Here is a 27,763-nt window from a genome sequence, read left to right as displayed (position 1 = left end):
GAGATTTATTCTTAGTTCTCTCTTTGATAATCTTCAATCTGTTGCTCCTTGTCCTGCCTTCAGGTGCTTTGGAGAATAGATTGACTCCCTCTTCTTTGTTGCAGCGCCCTAGATATTGGAACATTGCTATCATGTCACCCCAGTCCTTATTTTCATTAAACCAGACATCAATTCCTGCAACCATTCTTTACATGTTTCAGCTTGCCGTCCCCTAATCATGTTACTCTTCTCTGTATTCTTTCCTGAATCTGTACATCAACATATCAAAAGTATCTATTTAATTCTCTTTTAATGAAAGATAAGTTTTAAAGTGAATGATCCTGTCTTCTGCTTATGATAAATATCTCAAGGGCTGAAAGGTGAATTCAACACCTTCTTAAAACTCTCAGTGGGAGACTGATTAGATCCCCAAGGGGTAGAGAGATGGCCAGCCACCCCAAAGGCCTGCTTCTGGGCCCCTAACCCTCCTGAGGCTACCAAGACTCTTCTTCCTGGTGAAACACACAGGTGAGTAGATTCAATCTGGAGGAGTCTGGGATCCAAGCCACATAAGACATAAATAGTATTTTGAATGTAAGCATAGCAAAAGGTTACTTCCTTAACTTTGGTCCAAACTATTGCAAAACCAGAAATAAGACAAGCTTTAGTCACAGGAAGAATGGAAGATCAGAGGCAAATGTAGGTTTTGTTTTATGGGCTCATGTAGCTGATTTTGCCTTCTGTAAGTCTTGACTCGGGAATAAATCCATAAAAGATGGCTGTTGACAGATCTATTTGGTCCTGATCCAGTGAAATCTGTATGTCCACAGGATATACAAGACAGAAAATAGGTGCTAAAGATACATAATGGGATAGGGTCTTTCAAAGTTCACTGGATGAAATATTGATGTGATCCAACACGTTTTTTCCCTCTTTTATCATCTGCTTTTTATGAATTGTGATACAAATTCTCCCCTGAGCAATGGATTATCTATCATACTTTAGTAGACATTGGACTCCTACAACTGGATTTTCTCCAGATATGTTGAACAGTAATTCAGAAGACTAAATTATATGGGAAGGGTAAATTATATGACCTTTTTCTTCGTTCCAACAATTTCCTCCTATTTAAAAGCAAGATATATGCAAGAGCACAATGGAAGAACGGAAGCCTATGTGTGAATAAAAGGCCACATTCAGATTTTTAAATTTTAATCTCTATTGCCTCCGTGTGAAACAGAAGAAGGTGAATGCACAAAAGCTAGTGCTAAATAATGCCCAAAGTGATAGGTATTGCAGAAATATTAACCGTCGTGCTTGTCTGTAGCATTGTGAGCTCATTCCAAATGCGGTAGAAACTTCTTCCTGTGGACTCTGCATGGCCACTTCAGGCAATGCTCCCCCAGTATCTGCAAATTCACTCCAGGCAGCCTGGGCTGCAAGCCAACAATAACAGCTCAGAGATTAATGAGTCAATGTCACCCACTTTGCATTCCTAAACAGTGAGCAGAAAATTCCTGCTGCAGCTTGCAGCCTACACCAGATGTAACCCTGATACCAACAGCATGATCTTCTATGTACTCTCTCATTCCGGGAATGCACTACTAGAGACTCTTAATAATGCCGGTTGGAATTTAAAGGGCAACAAGTGTTCTTGGGAAATATTAGCTAGGGGTGCATAAAAAAGGAACAGAACACACAAGGGATGGGTAGGAAAAGGTGCCCTTTTGGCACTCCGTACTGAGAACAATTGTTGGAGGAGACCAACTCTTCAGACAGACAGATTCATAAAAAGAGAGGGTGTTTCATTACGAGAGTCAATAAAACAGATTACCTGCATCTACTGTTGCTTTATGGAAGAATTGATCAAAATAAGTGAACATTTTTCAGGGAGGCATGACAGTAACAAGAAGAAAAAAAACAGAGCTGTTATCCATTTGGACTTAAGGCTGCTACACCTCTTGCACTTCTCTTTATGCTGCCCAAGGGTGTTTCCTATCAAGTTCTTTCTTATCCACTGTAGGAGAAGGTAGGTCTGTCTTACCTTTTAAATAGTTGACAAATGAGTCAAAAAAAAAGAAGCTGCAGCCAAAAAGCTGCAGAACAAGACTAATCCTGCTACTTTTAAGCTACCTCATAGCCAGAATAAATAAAAACCTTTTTCATTGAGTGCTACATTTGGAAGGAGGATATTGTTGGCCTTCTTAGGTTGTATCTTCTAGTTGTGGGGCCTGAGAAGTTTTTGGAGTTGAGCTCCATCGTCCCCCATTACTGGTGATATTCTAGTTTTGAGAAAAAAGTGACGGCTAGAAATAGGGTTATTAAATAATCCATGTAGGCATTTCCAATGTAATTCCTGATTTCATAATAACAATGTATTGAAGAAGCCTAAGAAGGGCTCGGCTGAATCCAGTCAGATTTTCAGGTTACCCACCTTTAGAAGTAAGAAATCATCCATTCTAGAACCAGGTTAGGAAACCTGGATGCCCCTTCAGATGTTTTGGATCGCCAAACCAAGTCCCTTGCTAATGGCCATGCTGGCTGGGAGAAACAGAAGCTGGAATCCCATACAGGTAGAGGGAATGAGATTGTCTGTCTCAGAAAAAAGTGCAAAGATGCTTTTATGGGAAGGGAAGACCTCAAAGCAGCAGGAAACACGCTTCAGTCCCTCCTGTCTCCATTTTTAAAAGGGTTTCAAAGAGGAAAAGAACTGGAAAAAGCTCTCTAGCTGAAACAGTGAAAAGTCTCCAGCAGTCCAGAAATACTGAGCTAGATGGGGAAACGTAAGATTCCAACGTATGTCAAATCACAACCAAGCATTTTGCTGCTGGTGAAGTACTTGAGGCCAGGAGAGAGAGAAACAGACACACATACGTATGTTTTGCCTGCATGTAATGCAGGGCTGTGATCTTGCTTTCTGTTTCACTCTGGAGTTTTGTCCAAGTGATCCCAGCACACAGACTGGTCTAACAGGCACACCACCATCCATTCCACCCAAAGAGGTCCTTCCCTTCCACTGCTGGTTCCCCCCCCCTTTAAATTATTATTATTATTTTAAAAAAAGACACCCTGACACTTCTAAAAAAAAAAACCCTCATCTTTTCTCAAAAATTTTGGATGTCTAGCTTTGTGCCATTTATGAAGAAGAAGAGGAAGAAAAGACTTTGCTTCCTTTGTTCACCGCCCCTGAGCAGCAGTCAGATCTGCAGGCACGCGAGGTGTCCCTGACTCCTTTGTAACACTTCAGAGGGGAGGCAGCTTTGTGAAACAGCAGAAAAGAAGCCGGAGCCCCTCAGTTGGTAGTGAAGGAGAAAAGCACCATGACAACGATGCCGGCGCAAAGGCAGAGGACTTGTTGCACGGAGTTCCTAGGCAAAGAAAGGAGAAGAGAAGGACAGGCATGAGATTAATTCCACCCACTTATTTTTTTTAAATCTTTCCTGGACCTTCAAGGCAATTACTACAGAGTCACGGTATAGAGAACTGCAGATAAAAGCTTTTGTTTTTTTTAACAAATGAGATACTTAAATGCTTGATTTATAAAGGTAAAGGTTCCCCTCGCACATATGTGCTAGGCGTTCCAGACTCTAGGGGGCAGTGCTCATCAAAGCCCAAGAGCCAACACTGTCCGAAGACATCCTCCGTGGTCATGTGGCCAGCATGACTAAATGCCAAGGGCGCATAGAACCTTGTTACCTTCCCACCAAAGGTGGTTCCTATTTTTCTTCTTGCATTTTTACATGCTTTCGAATTGCTAGGTTGGCAGAAGCTGGGACAAATAACGGGAGCTCACTCCATCATGCCGAGCTAGGGATTCGAACCGCCGAACTGCCAACCTTTCTGATTGACAAGCTCAGCGTCTTAGCCACTGAGCCACCACGTCCTGGTATTTATACAATATGCTTAACTGCGTTAAGTAAAGATCAAACAGTTGCCTTTGAAATGCCAAGTTTTGGAGTTGGAGGGGATGGGCTAGGGCTAGGGCTTTCCATGTTGAATTAAACCCAGACTTTTACTAAGAGCTTACGATTCAACATATTTTAACTAAGGATTTATGATTCAAGGTTTATGGGAGGCTGGAAAATAGCTTAATTCAGTAAACCAGGTTAAATGTGCTGCATAAATACTTTCGCAGTGTTGGACTTAGACAGGGGAAACTGAGGTTCAATTCTTCGTTCCTGGGTGACTGTAGTCTAGTCACAAAGTGATGTAACATTTTGATTTCTGGGAGATGAAAAACTAAGATTGAAAAACACTGGTTCTCTCTCTCTGTATATATGTATGAGTACACACAAAGAGAGAGAAAGAGAGAGAGAGAGAGGTCCACGTGTGTAGCAATCCTCAGCAATGAAGGCAAAGGAATTTAATAGACCCTTCCTCATTTAAAAAAATATGTCATAAAAGCTTTTCTAGTCTTTGGGTTACTAGACTCCCTTTTGTTCCAGCTGTTCAAACTTTTCTTCATTAAAAAAAACAACCATTAGAGCAACTCTTACCAAACATTCTTCTCCTCTAAGAGATCAGGCACCACATTTACCAAAGCAATGTACAGGAATCCTCCAGAGGTGAAAGGGAGAATCCAAGCGATGGTTTCCCCTGAAGAGATAATGAACAGCACGTTACGAACCAAGGGATGCCCATATTTCACATTCTATGTGAACACATTGAGAGCTTCTGGAGGGAATGGAGCTTCCGAGACATCTGCTCTGCATTTGAAGAACTTACCTGTCCCTTTTGGTGACTGAGTACAGATGGCAAAGCAGGCACCCAGGATGCCCCCAAGAGCTGTAGAGAGTTGTAGCTTGGCTGCACTCCAGCGATCAAATCCAGCCCGGAGGAGAATGACAAAATCACCCACCTACAGATCAGAAAAACAGAATGTGGCATCCAGGAGTAAGACACCCAATCTGAAAATGGTTATAGTGGCTGCGGCGTGTTACTTAAGCTGTTCCATGGAGGGTAGGTGACTGCTTAAAACTGGGCTCCTGTGGGTGGTACTCAACAGTGGCTTAGTAATTTGTTTGTTATTTTTATTGAATAAGTAGGAAAACAACAGAAAAAGACTATACAGACAGTCCTTGACTTAAACAACCATTTGTTTAGAAACCATTTGAAGTTACAAAGGCACTGAAAAAAATGGACTCATAATCAGTCCTCATACTTATGACCGTTACACCATTCCTAGGGTCAAGAGATCAAAAGTCAGGTGTTTGGCAAGTGGAGTGCATTTATGACGGTTGCAGCATCTCATGGCCACATGATCACCCTTTGCGACCTTCCCTGCTGGCTTCTGACAAGCGAAGTCAATCGGGGAAGCCAGATTCACTTAATGACTGCATGATCCACTTAACAAGAGCAGTGACTCATTGAACAATCGTGGCAAAACTGTCATAAAATTGGGTGCAACTCATTCAACAACCATCTTGCTTAGGAAGGGAAAGTTTAGTTCAAATTGTGGTCATAAATCAAGGATTACATAGTAACCTAGTAATCCTTAACTCATCTATTCTGCTACTTATCTTTTTTTGCTGTTGTTGCGGTTGCTGCCAATATTATTACTGTGGCATAAGCTTTGCACTAAGCGTACCCTCCTATTTAAGTAGCACTTAGAAGACAGAGAAAAAGAAGAGGAGAAAAAAAGAGAGGGACTACTGGAATGCTTTTTTTCCATAAGGTTGATAATATTGATATTATGCAGATTGTCCCAAAGGTTCTTTTTCAAAAGGCAACTGGACTTTCTGGTTTTTCTTTGAAGATCTTTTGCTTCTCATCTAAGAAGCTTCTTCAGCTCTTCTTCATGCAGAAAATTATTATGCTGATTATGAATTTCCCCTTCCCCTCCAATTTATGGGATGAATTGCTCCACCAACTATGTATATCTCAGCCTAAGCTTTACTGTGATACGTTAGGCTTGAAACATTTTAATAAATATGTACAATTGAAGAAATTCCAAGATTTACAGCTGGGGGTAATTAATGACAAAGCCCAAGTTAAGATGCAGCGCATTGCATTTTCTCCAACATAAGAGTCCTTATGCATTGAAACATCTGGATGTGGTATAGTCCAATATCTCTGGAGAGCACCAGATTGGGAACACGGTTTTTGCCTTATAGAAGACGGCACTTCTAATTGCTTAAAAAGAAGCAATATTTACCGCCATTTTGGGAAAAAAGAAACAAAATGATCAGGATGTCTTCACACCCATTGGTGGCCTCTCCCCTCTCTTCCAATATTAGCGTTCATGCTGTTTTGTGACAGAAGAAAAGATTTATTTGCTTTTGGCTTACATCAGTCTGCAAAGCTCTCTGGGTTACCAATGTTTTTATATGTACCCAGCTCAACATGAGCTCCGCTTCCCGGCACGCATATTCCAGACGCACTCACCTCATGGGGTATTTCATGTAGAAGAATTGCCAGGGTTGTAAGGAGTCCAACCTAAAAAACCAAGGAGACAAAACTAGCTATGAGATGTTTTTATAGCTCAGCAGGGTAGCAATAGCAGCAGTACATAGTTCTGAGACGATCTATGCAGTGGTGGGATTCAAGTAATTTAACAACCAGTTCTCTGCCCTAATGACCAGCTGGGTAGGCAGGGCTCAGTGGTCATGTGACTGGGTGGGCGTGGCCAACTCAACATCACTCATGTTGATGGGCACTTCACCTTAGCTGTTACAATGTAATAAGGGTTAATCAGAGTGGCAGTTTCTGTAAGCAGGGCAATAAAGATGAGGCTAGAAACACCACCAGAATGTTTCCTTCCTGCCTTCCTTGCAGGATTAGCACTGTAAAGTGGAAAAACAAAAGGAGATTTCTTCCAACAATTGGTTCTCAGAACTGCTCAGAAAGCTAACAACCTGTTCTCCTAAATAGGTGCGAACTGGCTGAATCCCACCACTGCATCTATGCAGCTTTAGCATTTAGAATACTTATAGGAAACATTCAAGTGGAATTTGGAGGCTTTGTTGTAAATATTAAAGAAGAACATAACAAAATATGAAATTGTTTCCTAAATATCATACAGGCTTTCTAAAAGGGTATGGATAGACAAATCGGTGGCCCATGACCTCATGTGGTCCTCCACCTTAAACAATAAAGCCTAAAGATTCCTTCTTCCAATTTTCCTACTGGCCAACTGATCCTTTTAATCATCTACATAGCTAGCTGGCACAGATTACTAGTTTTCTGTTGCCATAATCAACAGGAAACTAAACAATCCAAACTTTGCCAGCCATGTGACTATTTGATCAGTTGACTGAGGGAATCAAATCCCGGATTTCCTGCTGCTGGCAATGCCATGGATCAAGTTATCTGTTTAGAGAGGAAGGAGAACGATGGAGAGGAAGGAGCTTAAGTGAATACTGCATGGTTGATGGGTTGCACTAAGTGTATGCATTACAATGACTTTTCATGTTCCCCTAGTTTGGCCATCACATTCTTTCATGTTTATATATCATAAGCCACTCAGATTTTATCTGGCATTGGATGGCATTGAAATCAAATGAATCCTCATCATCCTCCTCCTCCTATGTAATCTTGGTGGCAAAAGTTATATTTATGTATATATGATTAAAATGTCAGAAAAGTCCATATAACAGTTAAGGCAACTTACAAAATTAAAAATATATACTATGAAATGAATGAACAAAAAAAAGCAATTGACCTAGCAAGCAAGTGACAAACAGTGCTGATCTTTTAAGAAAGGTATCATGTGAATCCTACATTTTGTAGCCAGATAGCCGTCTAATTGCCATACTTTACATTCGTTTCAGTTCTTGGACACTTCTCAAGAGCAGTCAAGTCAGCCTTCTCTGCTGCATCCCCACCCATGGAGTAGCATTACTCCATGATCTTCCCCTACATGTAAAATCTAGTTTGCCCTAAGAGTTCTTCTACTTGCATTTAAAACCTCCTCTACTGTATTTCATTGGGAAGAAGGCAGCTTCATCTGGGCCCCTCTCCTAATTTCACAGATCTGCCAAGCTTTAACTCTGTTGCCCAAATGAAGGCAAGAAATTCCCCAAGCCTATTTATCAAACTCCTGGATCTATTAAGTGCTGGGCCAGACTATTTTAATTCTACGATGGTTTACAACAGCCATTAATCTAAACTGACCAGACTGTAATCTGTCCATGTGAATGGAATTAAAAAGTTCCTCCATTTTGGGATCATGGGAACCAATCAAATACCACACCTGCTATATGCCCTATATAAGTGCAGCCAGAAGAAATTGGGCTAGACCAATGATCATAGTGGGCCTGCGATCCTAAGCCATTTCTACTGCACAACTTCAGTGTGGACACTAAAGACTTTCAAAACAAAAAGTGTTGGATACTCGTCTACCAGATATCGTTCTGATTAGCTTAGAAGGAGAGATTGTTGTGCAACAAGGTGAACAATACACAACAGTATCCCTGCACCACCCAAGCCACAACCCAAAGGTAGCAATAAATATTCAATATAAGCAGACTGGATATTGGATAGAGATGGAATTTTTACTACATTTGTGTTAAGAGTAAAGGAAGCAATATATTTGGGGAAGAGGGTGCAGGTCTTTTAAAATCATCTTCATGTTGTTAAAGGAGAGCCAGTCTCCTAAAGAAGTAAACTTACCTTTCTGCTAACCAGGAAGCTAGCTGCCACTGCCAAGCCATGTGTGAAATTATCTATTGTATTAGCCAAGAGATTGAGATATCCACTCATCTGCCCAGGGCAAAGGGAAGTGGTGAAGAAGAAGAACAAAAAGAAAGGAATTCAAAAGCTTTAGGATTAACCAACATAGACAGCCATTTTCACAAGCAAAGCGGAAAACATGTATTCCATTCCTGGTTTTTGTTTCATGCACTTTAGCTTTTGCATAAATGATGTTTTGTATAATGTTGCTTACTCTAGATGAGCACAGCTTAATGACATTCCCAGATATGTATGTATAGTACAGTTGCGTGGAAAGGCACATCTAGTCAAAACTGTATGTTTCAATAAATCCTGATGTTGACAGAGCTTGACACAACAACTTCATGATATAAAGCTAAACACAATATATTTTTTATAAATTTGAATGTATACTTAGTATTTATGAGCTTTTGGCAAAAATTAACATGGCAAGTGCAGATGAATAAACCACAGTTGATTCAAGGTTACTTTTTTCTAACAGTAATGTTTTTAATAAGGCAAAAAGGTAATCAATCTCTTCAGCCTACAAGGAAATAAAGTCAATACCACAGAAGAACAATATTCTGATTCTTCTAACCTCTTGAGTTGTGATTGTTGTCATTTCTACTTCCAACAACCACTGGGTTTCTCCAAGCAACTGTCTGAACATTTGAAAATGAAGCTGTTACAAAGCGGGAAAAAGGTATAAAAATATTGAACCCATTCCAGCTAGAAATTTCAAATGGGAGGGACAGTTAAGAAATGGATATTCTGAAAAACAGAATCCATGTATCAACATAAACAACCTGTTTAAAAGTTCCGCTAAAACTGGAATAGTTATCAGAGGCTTACAGCATTGCTACTGCAACACTGATCTGCTTGGAGGATTTCTGTCACTGTAGTTTTCTTTCAACTTTGTCATTAAAGTCAGGCAGAAGAAAACCTTAATCCAGGAAAATTTGGAACAAAGGGCTTTATAGTGATGAAATAAAATGTGAATTGTTCAGTCACAACCACATAAGATGTACTCAGAAAAACATCTGAAGAAAAAAAGTTTCTTGGCCAACTGTTACGTTCTGGGCTTATGTGGCAGAGAGCAGCACAAGAAATATTGTCCAGATGGCATGGTTCCATCTAAATATCACCAGGTCCTAAAACTAACAACTCACTGTCAGTGAAGAAACTAAAGCTAAAAAGAAGTTGGATATTTCAACATGGTCTGAAACATAGGTCCAAAGTGACCATGAGTTATTTACAGGAAAGATAAAGCTTTTAGTAATGGCCTTCATGTTACCCAGACTTGAGTATTATGGAAAGCCCAGTGAGATTGTGGCATATCAGTTTTAGGGGCCTGCAGCTCTGCTCATGTGAGCCAGCCTTTGCAGTAAATAAAAGTGGGGAAGGGAGCTCAGGTTTTGCCGCTGGGCTATCATTAATGGCTGATGTGCCGGTCTGTTGTGATGAGATGTGAGATAGCAGTCCCATTGCCCCAGACTATTATATAGGTTTGAAGGTTTGAAGGTTTATTGGGATTTATATGCCGCCCTTTTCCCCGAGGGGACTCAGGGCGGCTTACAACCACAGGGGAAGGGGGTGCAAGGTCAAAAACAAAACAATATGTGAACAAAGAAAAAAATAGTAAAACACAACTTTCATTCAGCAATCAAACACTCGGGCGGGTAATTGGAAGCCTATCCCCAGGCCTGCTGGGAGAGCCAGATCTTGAGGGCTGCGCGGAAGGTCTGGATAGTGGTGAGGGTACGGATCTCCATGGGGAGCTCGTTCCACAGGGTCGGAGCAGCAACAGAAAAGGCTCTCCTCCGTGTGGTCGCCAGTCGGCATTGACTGGCAGATGGAATTCGGAGGAGGCCCAGTCTGTGCGATCTAATTGGTCGATTTAGGGAGGTATAGGTGTTGGGGAGTAGAGGGGAGGGGAAGAGAGACCCTCCTCGTCCTCCCCTCCTTGTTGAGGGGCATACTGCTGATCTGGCTAAAAATTGGAAAGGAAGAAAAGGAGAGGAGAGAAGGAGAGACAGGGAAAGTCTGTCCACAGAGTGAATAGAGTGGCTGGACACAAAAGTTGGAGAAAGAAATTAAATGTATGAAGCAGTTGTTGGCTTCTGAGTGGGAAGGGAGAACAAAAGTCCAGGAGTGGCTTTCCTGAAAGAAAAGACATGAAGGACCAAAGGGACTAGAACTTTATCCAAGGCCCTAGAATGAGAAGGCCTGGCTGCAGGCAACAGTTCACCAAGGGAAAGGAGTGTATCAGCTGTCATGTAGAAGGCGGGGTTTTTGGGAATGGACTGGGCACCCCGAGAGAGGTTCTTTGCCTGATAAAGAAGCAGCAGGAGAATGTCAAGCCATGTTGAGCAAACTACAGTAAATTCCAGCCCATTCCTTTCTTTTCCACTCTCTCTCTCCCTCTTATCAAACTCAAAAATGAGGAAAAGAATCAGAAAGAAAAGGGAAAGAGGAAGAGCTAGAGGGAGATCGTCTCTGGGAGGTATACTTAGGAGGAAACCCAATACTGGGTCAACAGCGGGACTCAGTTGTAAATATTTGTTACAAATATTTGCTGTAAACAGTTTTTTTTTTAAAGCAAAAAAGCCTCCACTGTGTTGCAAAAGAACAATACATTGTCAGTCCAAAAAGAATTCCCACCACACATTGACAGTGGCAAAGCTAGGAAAGATCTGCAAGAGAAAAGTAGGGGGACATTCCAAAGGGATACAGTAAAAAGATCCTTCATTGGCTACAGGAAACATGTAGAAGCTGTTATTCTTGCCAAAAGAGGTATTACAAAGTTCTGACTAAATGCCCAACTTCTGAAACTTGATTCACTTCTATATTAGTCTGAACTGGGAAGGACTGCATATGAAGAGGAACTGTGGTTTCAGGTCTGCGGGGAAATGTTGTGTTGACCTTTGTAGAGGTTGTGCCAGCTTTTGTTCCTCTAGGGATCCATTGAATCATACAGCTTGATTAAGGTGCCTAAACTTTTGCATGCAATTGTATTCACCTATGGATATTTTCATTGTATAAGCCTTATGCCGGTCTATGACCGGAATAAAGATCTGGAATAAAGATCCTTCATTTTTCTCTGAGTGTAAATTTGCATAATATAAATGTATTCGGGTTAATAAAGAAATGAATAAAGATCTGAATTTAAATGTGGGAACAAGGAGGCATGTTGCTTTGGAAACAGCAACACGGAATTAAACAATGGTCCCCAGAAACACACAAATACAAAATTCAGCAGATTCAGCATTACTGTGTTTTGACGGGCATAACTCTATATGCCCTGATAGTTCTCAACAGGAACATAGCATGTCTGACCGAGCTCCTTTCCCCTCAATTGGAAAGTGTATTTTTTAAAAATACAGAGTCCCTGCACTGCAGGAAAGAGCATTGCTCTAGTGATTGCAGAGTAAGAACATTGTTAGAATCCAGATACTGGCTGTTTATTAGGGCTGTGCAACAATCTGAATTCAAAGGGGGCGGGGGAGGGATTTGGTATGTGTCCGCATGGGCATGTCACCTGTCTTGGAACATCTTTAAATCAAATGTGTGTTTTGCTTCTTTGTGGAAATATCAGCAGGTATTACAAATCAACTTTCCCCCTTTGAATCCAGATCACTTACTTAGTCCTATTCTCTCTCTAAATGTAGCCTGATAAGGAATTAAATTTAAGGAAGATACATGTGGGGACCAGGCATACGGGGCACTGAGATGGGAGATGGAATCGTAGCTCAGTGGCAGAGGACATCTTTTGTATATGCAACATCTCAGATGCAATCCTGGGCATCTCCTATACAAGGAGGCAGAAAACAGAGAAGACTTCCACCTGTGATAATGGGATATACAGGGTTGGGTGTCTTAATAGTCTCAGTCAATATAAAGCATGTTGTATATGTTTTATAGTACAAAGATTAACAAATGGAAAGTTTGCTTCTTTAGTTTCTCTTCTTTAGAATCCTGTCCCACTTGCTTATTTTCAGCAGGCCATGAACTTCTTTTGAGAGTTTTTTCTTCAAGTGGTCTATTTTACGGGCCATGGATCTCTAAAGGTAAAGGTTCCCCTTGCATATATGTGCTAGTCATTCCTGATTCTAGGGGTGGGGGGTGCTCATCTCCGTTTTTAAGCTGAAGAGCCAGCGCTGTCCGAAGACGTTTCCGTGGCCATGTGGCTGGCATGAGTAAACGCCAAAGGCGCATGGAACGCTGTTTCCTTCCCGCCAAAGTGGTCCCTATTTTTCTACTTGCATTTTTTACGTGCTTTCGAACTGCTAGGTTGGCAGAAGCTGGGACAAGTAACGGGAGCTCACTCCGTTACGCGGCACTAGGGATTCCAACCGCGGAACTGCTGACCTTTCTGATCGACAAACTCAGTGTCTTAGCCACTGAGCCACCGCGTCCCCTCTGGATCTCTAGAGACCATCAATAAATGTTTTACCTTGATTTTCTGAGTTGAAGATGAGAGTAAATGAGAAGACCCATTACAATGAGCAGGGCTGGACTTCTTTCTTTGGACTGGAGTGTTCGCATCTTGCATAGATAAGCTGCTGCCATTCAGGTTTCTTTCAGTAACTGGTTTGCAATTATTAATCTAAAATCATGGAGAAGTGGCTGAACTTTATCCGTGTCCATCAAACAATGGCTAAGAGATTTCTCTTATTTCTCTTTAAAACATCCCATTACAAGGCATCATTTTGAATATTTACTAAGTGAGAATACAGCCACACAAATTAAACACACATTTATATACCTGCCGTGGAAGCAAAATCAATATCATTTACTTCAGTCTCTCTTAACTCCACCCCAAAGCACACACTTAAAAAAAGAACCATGAAAAATGGCTATTTTGAAATTTGCATGTATATACTAAAGATAATGTAGGCTTTTGAATCCATTTCCAAAAAGATGCTTCAAGTGCACAAGGACATGTATGTAACATCTGCCTGCAACTCTTTAAAAGCAACTGTGCCTTTCTATGGGATTGCCCTCCAAAGCTGCTACCTGATTCCAGTCAACAATGTGGGTACTTTGAAAGAACAGCAGACAGGTGTTACATCTGTATCCTTCTGCGCTGTAAAACCTATATTTGGTATTAAATCTGAAGCACCGCATAGCTATAAGATACACAGATACAACTTTAAGAAACTAGATATTTGCACAGTATATGCTCAGTGCAGAAGCAAAGAGAGGTTGCAATTGGAAAAGAGAGAAATTCGATCCAGTACTTAGGGCTTTTCACTATTAGCAGAAGATTCCTGTGGGGCACAATAAATGAATGCCTTTCTTCTCGCCCATAGCTTGTATACACTGAATTCCTAACTTATGAAGGAAGCTTCAAAGAGACAGATGAGATAAAGTGTCATGCGGAGCAAAGAACAGCATATCGTGCCATATCTAAAGCAAATGCAAGTGCTCCTTTCACAGTCCACTCACCAAGTTGGTGCTTCCTTGTTTTTCACTATCTGGGAACATCTTCTGCACACTCAGGAAGGTCAGTAAGCCAATGATCACCCAGAGCCCCAGAAGCTTCTGCTGTTGGAAGCTCTGCCCTTCTCCTTGTAAGAGTGGGGAGAAGAAGTAGAGCAATCAGTTCCTACTGTACACCTAAAAATCATGGCTGCCGAGGATGATTCTTCCCAGCTCTAAGCATCCCCAAGGAAACTGATTCTGTAGAGGGCATGTTTCATTTCTCTATTGTCACCAAAGTTGGGTACCAGAAAACAAAGAACAAAATCCTAAGGTTCCCACACTGCAACTTAAAATATTCGCTATGATTCCTGCTACATAAAATACCCTCTTTTCATTAGGTTACCGCCTTCTGATTCATCAGAGAGTGTCTTGGTTTTAGGTCAAGGAAAAATAAAATATTTGGCACTCAGGAGTTGGGTAAGAAATTTATCTGTTGCAATATAGACCAATGAATTCCAACTGAATTACAGTGGGCCACAAAGTACTTGGGGCTGCAAGAATGGTCATAAATATAACACTGCATGGATTTGTACCATCCACGGGTAACCAACTGTCATTAGTCATAAGCCATATGGGTCTGCAGCTGTGAGGAGACCTGGTTTCCCTGCCCTACCCCCAATCATTATGATCAGTTGACCAGCAGAAAATGGACTCTGGTATAATTAATGGCAGGAAACTAGACCATCTGGTCCTGGCTGGTCAGTGATCACATGATCAGCTAGCTGGCAGGGATCAGGTTACTAATTTCCTATTAATAGCAGTAGGAAAACAACCATCTGCAATGGCTTGGTAGCAGGAGGGAGGCAAGATGCATTTGAAGGGTTTTACAAGTGGGTGGACTGAAGTATTGTGCAAATATGGCCTCTGCCTCCAACCAGCAAACTGATAGAGGTAATTCTTGCTTAGCATCAACAATTAAGGTCAACAACTTGCTTAGCATCAACAGTTAAGGCCAACACTAAACACCTAAATTACTAAGTGGAAAATCATATAACTGAAACAGGCTTATTGTCAGCTTCTGCTTTGCTGCTGCTTCAGCTGCCATGAAACGGGAAGGGGGGGGCGTGTATGTGGGAGGGTTTTAATTGATGTGCTGGAGGACTGCTGGAGGAATGTTCTAGGATGTACCAGTCGTTGGGATTGCGCATGCGTACGTGTTTCCCGCCTGCATCAACGGCCTTCACATTCCATCTTGGCCTGTCTTTTTGAAGTTATCTCACACCTGACATTTGAAGGACTTATGATTGGACTGGAGCTTTGATCCTAAGGGGGGGGAACGGGCTTTGCTATATATCAATTGCTTTCGCGCCATATTATTCAGATTTTGCTTCACTACTGCTCGCTTACCATTTATAATTAGTAAAAGTACTTTGGATTTCCAACCCATGGAGTCTCTTGGTCTTCTTTCCTAATTATGGAGTGGAGTGGGGCGTGACACTTATAACTTCATTTCCCCTTTGGTCATTTGGTGAAAAAATAATTTATGATTTTACTTCAGCCTTCTTTATTAACTTTAATTAGCCAGTTATGAAACACATAAATGGCAACCAAATAATTGTGGGATGCTGCAACAGTCATAAATGTGAGGACTGATGAAAAAGCTATTTTTTTATAACCTCATACATTTGAATAGTTGCTAAATGAGGCAACCTGTGAGACTTCTCAGGGTTGAAAAGTCTGTTCACACACAACACAGTCTGACTGGCAATTCTGAGAGCCAAAAATTATCTGTATAAAGAATTCTTGATATACTCAGAGTTGCAAACATAAAATACATCAATGGGCTTTAAAAAATTTATAATAAAAAAATTTAAAAAATCAGTAGATCAAAAGAAATCACAAAATCAGAATATCACTAATTTTGGCTCCTCAGATGTTGATATTATCCCATCATCTCTGTTATTTTGATTAGTGATAAAAGACTATGTTAGCTATAGTCTATCTATTTCTGAGAACTAACACTGGAAATCACTACTTTTGAGTTTTGGTATAAATAACATTACAAAGGTAGTTTTTTTTTTAACCAAAATGCCTAAGGTATTTATAGATGCATTATTAATGCTTTATTATATGATTAATATAATCTAGTGATAACATAGTATCCAGCATTATACTCTTGAAAAAAAATTGATTTTCCCCTTTCTAAAAGTTAGATTGCAGTTAATCCCTTGAAATTATTTTTTTTTAAACTAAGAGCCTGTAAGTTAGCATAACTCTGTTTCTTTCTGGCTACTACTATATATTCATCTCTTTTTTTTCCTCAAACCTTCATCTATGTAATTTCTTGCCTGTCCAGGTTTTGCTACAGAGTGTTGATTTTGTTTTGAAAGCCTAAGTCCTGAAAGCTGTGTGTTTTATGCATTAGACTTCGAACAAGACAAGGATTTATTGAATAAAGTACCATGTACAACTCTGGCTATAACCATGCATTTTCAAAGCTGAAAATTTAGCATCCAAGCCTTCTTAAATTATATGCACAGCAAGAAACCTGCAGCTTGCAATAGCTAATGCATCCTCCTGGCATAGCCTGGGAAGTTTTTATATGGTACCTTTGATTAAATGGACTACGGTCAGCTTCAAGCTCTTGACTGTAGCCAAGCAAGCATGACAGGCAGACATGTGTGAGATGATGAAGCCCAGAGGCCAGATAAGAAAACAAATGGAGACACATTCCAGAAGAGTCGCTAGGGACGAGAGTTTTAAGAAAGGTAACCTCTGCAAATTCAAAGCAGATAGCAAAACAAGGACAGGTGCCTCTCTTAATGGTGCTCCTGGTGTACTACAGGGTCAGAAAATCCCACTTCTACTAATCAATCTATTAATTATAGGGCTTCACTTCCTCACCATCCAAGAGCGTTACAGCACACAGAGGTTTTAGAAGTTGTGTTCAATTTGTCTATTTTTTTCTTTATTACACCTACAGATATATGATGGCTGTGCCTGATTCTTTATCATACCAGGCTTTTCTATGATTGCAAGCCCAGGAAATGAATCAATTCCAGAATCTATAACATTATCTTCACAGACAATGGACTTGTCTCATTATCTTGATATAGGTCTGGGTGTTACCTGCAGCAGCACTACAAGTGTAAGCCCAGGCTTCTGGAAGCAGATGGAGAAACACATTACCCAGAAGCCCACCGACAGCAAAGCTCAACAGCTGCTTCATTCGATGCGATCCCTCTGAAAAACAAACGGCAGCCAGTCACTTCAGGGCTTGGTCTTATTCTGCTCCGTATGACAAGTCTGAGAGCGCATTTGAATACAAAAAGATAGCTGCTATTTAATTAGCTCAGATCCACTGCTTCCAACAAAGCACTGATATACTTCACACCTCTAAATTGTGCCTGCCAGCTGGAAGACCTTGGCAACTGCACTTTTGAGAGCAGCAAAAGCTGCACGCTGGAAGGTTCCCGCTGCCATCTGTGCTGAACCCAAACCGAAAAAAAGCCAGGCAGTTGATGCCTGGCCCTTTGGCAAATAAACAAATTGGGGACATTCTAAAGATCCAATTGCTTGCTAGAGAAGTTAATATATTGATTGATTTAACACACACACTTATTTAAGAAGAACAGACATACAAACTGGGTGGATACTAGTGGTGGGTTGCTAATCCTGTTCCAACCGGTTCGGTTGGAACGGGGCCGGTGGCATCCTCGTGCACGCGCGCAGTTCACGCATGCGTCTTAGCGCCTGCGCGATGCTCCAGCTGCTCGCGGTGACTCGCGCAGGCGCTGTATGTGCCATCCAGCTGCTCGCGGAGAATTGCGCAGGCGCTGTATGTGCCATGCGCCTGCATGGAAGCGCAGAAGCCTTCAAAGACCGGTAAGGAGCGCAGGCGGGTGGGCCCTTCGCCGTTCCCGGAAGTTGAAACCCACCCTTGGTGGATACTATCTGACAAAAACTGAAAAGCCACTGAGGTGTTTGGCTTTCTTGTGGTCAGTGAGGAGGAACGCTTCAATCTAGGGATGGGCTTCAAAATTTTTAGCAAGGGGTTCTCTGCCCAGTTGCCCAGTGGGTATGGCCATGGTAGATGTGGCCTAGTTGACCTCCTGAACCACGGTGGGGAGGGGGTGTTTTTGCCCGTCCTGGGCTCCGGAGGCCCTCCCCTTCCTGAACTTCCGGTAGGCCCATTTTTCGCCCTTCCCAAGCCTCCTTGTGCACCCTGCACTTACCTGCATCCAAAATGGGCCGCATGGAGATTCCTGGGAGAGGTGAGGCAGGGTGGGAGAGGCTAGCCAGGAGTGGGATTTGGGGGTTCTCCAAACTGCACAGCATCTTAGCTAGAGGTTCTTCCAATCCCCTGCGAACCCCCAGCAGCCCACCCCTGTTTCAATCTTCTGTCTAATATTTTGGTCACTGCCATAACTACTGGAAATCAAATAGTACAAAATTCTAAAGTACATGCAAAACCACTTACTTACCTTCCTTTAAGTAAATAAGAGAATTCCACTTCTTGGGTTGTGAACGTTTGGTTAACAGGATAAAGTACGAATGGGTGAAGACCAATGTGACTTTTAAACTATTCACTGAACAAAATATGAGGTCTCGCCTTTAGCTACAAAGTTACTTTGCAAAAATGACAGAACTGATTATTACTACATTTCGAGAAGGCCATAAAAAGCTTTAAACATAGATGTTATCTCTGGTATTCACTGATTGGGGAGAACAGGCAGAAATGATAGCCAAGACTAACAAGAATGCTTTGCTGAAGAGCCGACCTACCTTCTGATTTCAATGCTGCTCCCACCTCGAGAGGAACGAACAGTAGAGGAAGAACCCCACTCAATCCCACCATAAAAGAGCCAATCAGAGAACAGATCCAGGCATCCAGGCGTTCTTCACTGAATACAGATCTCCAGGACCCAGCATCTTTTTCACAGAGGGAACTCGTCCCTGGGGTTGCGTGGCTCTGTGGAAGATCCTGAGCCTGACAGACAACATTAAGTAACAGGAAAAAGAGAATTCCACGGAGGAGCAACCTTTCCTCCATCATGACTCTGTGGAATCAGCCTGGCTGGATAATCCCTGAAAGCAAGAGGGGGGAAAAAGATTAGCCATTCTATACCCAGGTTTATGTTTCTTTTCATATCAGTAAGTTGAAAATCACCTTTCTCACAGCATTCTCCTTGCCCCCGTTCAGATTATGTCTCTTTTTATTTCAAGAAGAGTAACGTTAATCCAGTTTTGTTGACTTTCAATAAGGAAATGTCACTCAGCGCAGTTCCTGACTGATTTGTTCTTATGTATGTAAGAGGTAAGCAAATAAAAATATTTGAGCTAATTTCTCATGCCCTCACCTACAAGGCTAATTGAGGAGAGACACTGAGGGACTTTTAAAGATCCAAACGAATGAAGATCTCATCCCCTTAATTAACACTTAACGACAATGTAAATGTGTGATTTACAAAATATTTAGATCAGGACTGCAATGAGGAAAGGCTACAAGATTAAGAGTGAATTATTTTATTTCATAAATAGATTTGAAAATAAACAGGGTGGGACTCATCTACATTGATTTCCTTCTCACAGGTAGTCATGCAATTGTTCACTATACCTGGGACTACACCTAATGGACGGCAGTCAACAACAGTCATCTTTGTAATCTATGTAGCAGAGTAACATATACCATACCCAAATCACCACAGAATTCTAATAGGGATAGTATTGGGGCATACTCATTCCCAAGTATTGTATGTGCTTGTCATCTGCCTAGGAAAACCCCTTACTTCTAAAGAAAGAACATTGGAAAAAAGAGGATATACGCCTTTGGCTCAGCTGAGAAACCAATTGCCAGTTAGCTCCTCCCCTTCCTGAACGGATTCCATCTACCAGGCCTTAGGGCAGAACAGACATTGTTAGGAAGAGATATCCATTCTTCTGCTCCTTGAACTCTCAGCAGTTTTCAATACTGTTCACCATGGGGTCCTTCTGAGTTGGCTCTGTAGATTGGGGATTGGGAGCAGCATTTTATCTCTATTTGTCTGGGGCCAGTTCCAGACAATGCTGATTAGGAAAATCATTCCCTAGCCCCACCCCTTTGTGGGGTTCAGCAGGGTTCTTCTCTCTCTCTCTCTTGCTCAACATACATGAAACTGTGGGGTGAGGTCATCCACTGGTTTGGGTTCCATGTCCATTGGCATCCTTCAGTTTCAAAAGACTATAATATTATGCTGTGGAAAGAGGTCCTAAAGCAGCATCTGGTGTGGCTAAAAAGGCCAATTCGAGAGTGGCAATCCCTTCCACACTGAGGGCAGATACATTCTGTCCCCTGCCCAGCCCCCAGGTTTCACTGGTTCTGGGACTGTCTCTTTGTCTCAGCTTGCCGAACAAGTGTCTCTTTGAATTGGAGGCCATGCTGAGTCTTTAGCCTCCAAGCTGAACGATCAGAGGTCAAGGTTTCCCAGCTGTTAATGTCGATTCCCAGGGCCTTTAGGTCCCCCAGGCTTGGGTTCAGTATCATCAGTAAATTGATTATCCTAAATCATACATTTCAACCCCCGGTTGGCAGAGTGAAGCTGTCAAGGTTCTGACCCAGTGTCTGGAGTCATGTAGGTTTAGATGGAGAGGAGCTATCTCCCAAATCAGTTCTACTAAGAATAGGGTATTTGGGCCACCCAGATCTAGGAATATTCCATTTTTTGACTTTGGAGGGGATAGCATTTCCCCCTTCAACATTGGTGTGCAATCTAGGGGTTTTTCTGGATTCACAGTTCCTGCTTAAAAGGGAGGTGGTAGCTCTGTCAGGAAGCCCTTTGCACAACTCCATATGGTGGATCATTTGAGTCCTTTCCTATATTGCAGGGTGCTTCAATCATTCATGCCCTTGTAGCATGACTCTGTCTACCTGAGGGTGCCCTTGAAGACCACCTAGAACCTTCAACTGGTCCGGAATGCAGTGGTGCAAGCACTGTAATGGCTTGCCTTGTTATGCTCATGTAAGTATCTTTGTCTGTTTGCTCCCAGATGTGATTCAAGTTCGTGGCTGCTACCTATAAAGTTCATAGCATAGATATGGACTATGGTTAGTTGAGGGACTGTCTTTTCTCATAACATCTGTCCAGTTAATTCAAACTTGCGGGGTTGGTGCACTCCAGTGGTGAGTTACGACCAGTACGCCCCGGTACAGGTGTACTGGTGCCTGCTGGGAGCACCAGGTAACGTTCCTGTATGGTGCTCCGGAGGGCCCATCCGCTCACCCATGCTCCTTACCAGTATTTGAGGTTTTTGGGGCTTCCGCGCACACACATGGAGCATATGGCACCTGTGCGACACTCCGCCGAGCAGCTGGAGGGTCGTGGGCGGTAATTATGCATGCATGCACTGCACATGTTCATGTGGTGGATGCCCGGCCCTGTTGCACCGTACCAGTTGCAATGGGATCCGGAACCCACCACTGGTGCACTTCATGTTCCTTCAATTAAACAAAGTAACCTATTGAGACCGTAGAAGTGCACTTTTTCCTCAGCAGTGCCCACCCTCTGGAAGTCCCCCCACCTTAGATCCAGATACCCACATTCTGCTGTTGTTTAGAAGGGATGTGAATACTTGGCTCTTCATCCAGCCTCTGGCAAGGGTGAGCCCTTTGGCTTCATACCATCTTGCCTGTCATGTTTGTCATCTTTTATCTTTCTTTTTCATGTTTTATTGATTTTATTGTAATCTCTTTGATTGTTGAGAGATGCCCAGAGACATTGAGAGTTGGACAGGATACAAGTTTAATAAATCATCATCATTATTATTACATTTTCAGCAGTTGCATTTACAGAAACGAAGAACACTACAGGATTTCTACAGATCTGTTGATATTCAAACCAAATACATACTCTTCCGATATGTATACTACAATAGCCTCACATGGCCAAATGGTCCCTTTAAACAATCAAACTAAGTCATGTTGGATTAGTCTTGTCTAGAAAGAAAATCAAAAATTCAATCCTTCCTCCCAAACAGTTTGAAAGGAACCCCCCAAACAGAAATAAAGCTATTATGTTAATGTCACAGCCGACACATATTTAGGACTTCTGGCTGACTATATCTGACATGCGGCATTAAATTGTTTCTTAGAGTGAATTTCTATGAGACACTCAAGTATTATTCCATTCAGCACATACAATCCTTCTATCAGCAGTGAATGGTCCCATTCATTAAACTGCCTATGGGTGAAAGCCAACTGGTGTAGGCAAAATACTCTGCAACACAAAATGTGTAATCCTACCATTGGTCACAATTAAACAATTGTCTTAAGGAGCAATCTGGGATAGCAATTTTTCAGCCATCCCCCTTTTGGAAGATATATGTGCCATTTGGATTCTCTCCTAAATTTGGTAGAGGATTCTGTCCTATGGCTGGAGTCAATTGTCAATTGGGTCACTTTTTATACATGGAATTAACCTGAATATTCCTTTATATCCCTCAACACCAAAGTGGTAAAAGAGAAGTTAAGAAACAGACTACTCCAGTGTTTATAATTCGGTTTTTGTTTTACTTTCGGGAGACCTCCCCCCTCTCTCTCACACACACAAAACAATACATGGATGGAAGTACTATATTTAGATGTCACACCCACAACAAACAAAGTGAACAAACAGTCATTTGCAAAAGGAAGCTAAAGTAGAATTTCTATTTACGTACATGGACAGTACTAGGAGTTAAATCAAATATATCTTAATCAGGTTTGTGATCTACTTAAGACTTCTCAAAAATATTAAATGAACATTTAATATTTTTGAGAAGTCTTACATTGTTAAAACCATCAAAAGAATTCTAATAGCCTCAATACTTTGGGAGCATCGGAAATAACACAGTAGTACCCGCATATATTACATCCGGGAGTTTGATTTTTATTATTGTTGTTGTTGCTGTTGTTACTGTCACATACCCTCATGAAATTACTATTTGGGGAGGCAGACCTGAGCCAAGCAGGGAATCCAGCCAGAGCCAAAAGGTGGTAAAGATATCTTTCTGAAACCCCTTTTTTCTTTTTGATCTCCTTCTTTTTCTTCCTCCCAAATAGCAGGCTGCAGGGAAGAGACTGATATCTCTTATTATCAGCAGCATGAACTGCTCTTAGGGTTTTGAAATTCCTGTACATCAAAAACCAGTGTGTGGGTCTAATGTCTTAAATGTTTCTTTGCTTCCCATACAGAATTTGCTGCACAGACACTACCAAGGTAAGTTGTTTTTGAGTCAGCTTCAAGGTATAGAGCATTTTCTGTGTTACCATCAAGCTGTATCTAGTAGTGACTTGGTAACATGAAGCAAGAGCAGTATGCTTCTATGTGGAGCAGGGCAAGAAAGACTTGTCATCTACCAGCGGTGATGATAGCAAACTGGGACAACATCTCAAATTTATTATTGGGAAGCCCTTAATGAAAGGCCCACCTATCTCTTCTTTTATTGTGATCTCTACTGTTATATTTTTTGTATTAAATAAAAACTAATTAAAGGGAAGTTGTACGGAAGTGTTGTATTCCTATTTTAACTATGCCTCTAATTACAACACAAAGAATCCTATATACATATGTCCAGTCTATGGGTATTACGCATGCATTTTCCTTAAGATGAGACATCAAGGGAAACATCTTTAGAGCTCCTTGCAACTCAAATAAATTGTTTCCAAAGGAGGGGGGGGAAATCACATATTCCTCTACAAATCATCAAGTTTCAGATGAGCAATTTCTGCCTGTCAATCAACAAAGAAAATTTGACTATATTTAACTCCGCCTGTGATTGCCCAGGGAAAAAAGTTTGAATGCAAAAAACATACAGCCTCATGACCTGAGGACTCATTTGAGGTTATCCAGAAGCTGACTCAGAGCACAATCCACGTTGGAATTCCAAGGAAAGATTTGTCTCGGAGCTATGCTGAGATCACTGGCTGGGGAGCAGCTGTCTTCCTAAAGGCATATTATCTGTGGAAGACCTTAAGCAATAAACTGCAGGGTGTGAATAACTTCTCCAAGTCAATGAGAACAACATGTCACCGGAGAAACAACACTAGACGAGAAAACAATAACGTGGCTTTTATCGGTGTATCTATTTGAATGATTTAAAACAGCTTTTTATCCCCAGCCTAGTGTCCTTCAAACATTTTATGACTACAACTTCTAGAATTCCTGAACTGCATAATTATAAGCTATTTTAAATATTCTTGCTTGGGACTATGTCACATTTGTCCCTCTAGCCAAGCATAACATTTTCAGAGCTTGCTCTGCTCATCAAATTCAGAGATTGGGGGGGGGGGGGGTTTCAGATGTCATCGTTTTCCAAAACTTCCCATATTTTTCTGGTCCTTCTTCCATCTTTAATTTTTTTTTTTTAATCCCAGAAATTTTACTAAGGAAGAAAAGCAGAATAGCCGCACAGTGTCTTCTAAATTGCTTGCAATGGCAGCTTTCTGTCCTCAGCTAAGCCTCTATCACTTTCGTGCATCCCCAATTTCCTGGACATTGTTTTTGGAAATGTAAACTTGCACCATAAAGAGAAGAAGCAAAAGAAGAAGTAGTCCAGAATATTAATCACAAGGGAGATTCTTGGAGCTGCTAGGTGATACAGTCAGAACTTCTCCCCTTGTTTCCTCCCTACTACATACACAGCTGAGGACAGGATGTCCATTAACATTTTTTCCAGCTGATCTCTTGTCCAACAAGCCATTCTGGAAAAAGAAAGAAATTATAGGCACTCTCCTCTGGAAGCCCATGGCTTGTCTATAATTATGCAAGTGCTTGCAGACGAAATGTCATCTTATTTTCTACAACGGAAATAGAAATAGCAACGAGCAAATTCATTCCCAGAGCTTTTTTTATAGTTCAGCAGCAAGCGCCTGCAATTCTACTAAAAATCCTGATCTTCTGCCAACAGCTACAGTTACAGAGCTTCCAATCATTGTAGCTGCACCACTGAGAGATTCAAAACATCCCCTCAGGATTTTCCATTCTCAGCATCTTCCCCTAATGACTACTGTATCCCATTCCCATGCAGCACTTCTAATCCTACAGGTGTACAGTCCGCCATCCTTTCTTAAATAAAAATGAAATGTATTATGATTTTAGATTACTTTTGATCAAGCCCTTCCACTAATACATTGAGATCTGATCTAACCTGACAGCCTTTCCTTAAAAGTATCAGATGTCAATATTGCTCCATCTTAAAGTAGCACGTTTGATATATACAGTTGGCAGGAATTTTATAGCCATGCAATTCAAATTTCTCATCAAGAAATAAAAACCTTTCTAATTTTACGGTATTTATTCTGTGATGTTTACTGTTTCTTTTTTTAATTCTGCTAGTCACAGACTGACAAATTCTTCCAGAAACCAACCACTGGAAATCTTATTAGATCTTACATTAAGACAGATATTTTTCAAGTTAAGCAATGTGATTTCAACCTCAAAGCCAAGAAACAAATGAAAACATTACAGAAACCAAATTCTCTGTCCCATAAATTTTGTGTTTTGCTACACTTCTGCAGAATCATGCAAAACAGAAACCACTATGTATTATCAGCATAATTTGATAGTCAGATAGCAATACATCCATGAACTCAAATTAGCTAACAATAATCCACTTGCAATAGAGAGATCATTTCCCTAAACTATCTAGAATATCTAAGCAAGGATACCAATTCTTTTTTTTTCTGAATTTCTTGTTATAACCTTTTTGCAACCAATGCAATCAATCACTGTGGATAGTCCTATCTGTAACTCATGACAAACCCTCTTTAAAACCATCTACAATAAGTTATAAGTTTTCTAAGTTACAAATTGTATACATAAAGGATTGTACTTTTCACTACTTGGAATACATTTTTAGTTTTAATTAAAACAAAAAAGGCATTATATCATTTTTTCCCTCCACATCTGCTTGATGCTAGGCTGCAGTCTTTTGGGAGGAAAAAAAGGAACAACAAAAAGCTGTTGTTAATAGTCTTCTTCCCTAGGTAACAGGATAAACTATATAAATTAGGCCTGGCTGAAAAAAGACTGAGGTATGTATCATTTCAACCTTTACATTTTCTTAATTGGCGAGGCTGGGACCATACAACAATATCAACACCATCTATGAACTGGTTCCTATGTTTATCTAGTGTCATTCAGATGTACTGAACTATTATTCTTACAACTCCTATAAATAACATCCAGCTTGAGTCATACTAAATGGAACCTATAGATTTTGTATAATTCAGCAAAGAAATCATTATAGTGAGGAATAATTGTGACATGCAATTAAACTGGATTCTGTCACTCACATTTGACATCACTGTTTTACTTCTCTGCTCCCTTCCTATGTATATTTCACATTCCAGGGAATACTTTTGCTGCATCTGATGAAGTAAACTTTAGTCCATAAAAGATTATAATACCACAAATTTGTGGCCGATTTCACTTTCTCTCATCTGATAAGGCCTATAGTTCTAGATGATCAGACCTCATTAAACATCACAATATGAAATCCACTTGTTTTTCCAGTACAGCTGTTTCCATATCCCATACCATTAATTTACTTCTGAATGTATAAAGAGTTGGACAGATTTGACAGGAGCAGCTGGCATGCTTAAAGTACTACTGATGTGAAATGAGGCAACAAAGATTGAATGTAAAATTAGATAGTAACTAAAATTAAGTAGGGCTGATGTGAGAAGCAACATCACTGTGATAACTTTCATTTAAAATAGTTGTAGTTTTAACAGTAGAATAAGTTGTCTTTTTCCCCCCTGGATACTGCTATCGACTGCCTGCTTTAAATGGCAAGGCTGCAAAGTTTGCATTTCTTGATCTATCTATCTTGATAATCTATGGTTCTGGCTGATCAAAACTTTGATAAGTTGAGTCTTTGGGCTATTTTCTATCGGAAGATAAAATGGTGAGGTAGGAAGACAAATGTCCCAGCTCTTTTCCCACAGGATTAGAGAGGAAGTCGAAATTAACTTTAAAACATTCTGGAAGTCTACAAGGCTCGCCATCACAAAAGTCCTTCAAAAGCAACCGACCGGGCTTTTAATTAACCACAGGGATAATGAAAGTATGAGCAACAAGAGGAACAGATTAAACGTGGAAGACACGCAAGAGCCGCCTTAGCCCCAAGCATCAAGCGATTTAGCTGGTTTGCTGTTCTTTCCCGAGGGCATCTCTCGCAGCATCCTCATCGACTCCACGCCGGCGCGCATATTGCCCTCAAATAGCCCCTTGGCCCGACCCGATCCAATCCTTCACCACCACCACCACCCAAGGAGGAAAAGGGACGCTGTTTTCTCCCTTAGGGACGACTCCGACCTATGTTCTCCCGCCCACCCCACCCACCCCCGAATGCATTACCGTCTGATACCCGGGAGCTCCAGATTGCCCCTGCCATCCAGCGCGCCTCTGCTCTGGACTCTCCCGCCCCTCCAGCCCCAGCTCCGCCTCCCAAACTTAGCCACGTCGGACACATCCCCCCTCGAATCCAGCCTCCCCGCTCCGGCGGAGGCTTTAGCAGATGCACCACTTCCGACGTAGTTACCGAAGGGGGGGAACCTTAGGGGAGGCGCACTTTAGTATCTGAGCCGAGGCTAAAAGAGTAGAAAAAGCGATCGACGCTGGAACGGGCGCTTTGCAAAACTTGCTGGCCTTCGTAGAGTTTGCTCTGTGAATCTGATCGGAGTTGTGATCCC

At 41.3% G+C, this 27,763-nt stretch overlaps 1 protein-coding gene across 3 annotated transcripts; it reads right to left on the bottom strand.

Annotated features, from left to right (window-relative positions):
• Positions 1 to 1,814: 1,814 nt before the first annotated feature.
• On the bottom strand, positions 1,815 to 27,507 carry SLC39A13 (solute carrier family 39 member 13). 3 transcript variants are annotated; one of them, XM_014055164.2, is made up of 10 exons: positions 27,429 to 27,507; positions 18,838 to 19,140; positions 17,182 to 17,295; positions 14,077 to 14,198; positions 13,082 to 13,234; positions 8,590 to 8,679; positions 6,364 to 6,414; positions 4,705 to 4,837; positions 4,476 to 4,575; positions 1,815 to 3,347 (listed from the first exon to the last, which is right to left on the bottom strand). In XM_014055164.2, exons 2-10 carry the CDS (start codon positions 19,106 to 19,108, stop codon positions 3,272 to 3,274), a joined length of 1,110 nt encoding a protein of 369 aa, XP_013910639.1. In that variant the 5' UTR covers positions 19,109 to 19,140; positions 27,429 to 27,507; the 3' UTR covers positions 1,815 to 3,271. The 3 variants fall into 3 exon arrangements, with proteins under 3 accessions (XP_013910639.1, XP_013910640.1, XP_013910642.1); XM_014055165.2 differs by lacking the exon at positions 27,429 to 27,507 and adding an exon at positions 19,223 to 19,337; XM_014055167.2 differs by lacking the exon at positions 13,082 to 13,234.
• Positions 27,508 to 27,763: the final 256 nt, after the last annotated feature.

This window comes from Thamnophis sirtalis, unplaced genomic scaffold (assembly GCF_051295495.1).
Source record: "Thamnophis sirtalis isolate CommonGarterSnake01/CBP01778 unplaced genomic scaffold, rThaSir2_p1.2 scaffold_1, whole genome shotgun sequence".
In the NCBI taxonomy this organism is placed as follows: Eukaryota; Metazoa; Chordata; class Lepidosauria; order Squamata; family Natricidae; genus Thamnophis; species Thamnophis sirtalis.
Note: the sequence above shows the minus strand (reverse complement) of the source record. Positions and strands in the feature narration are given on the sequence as shown.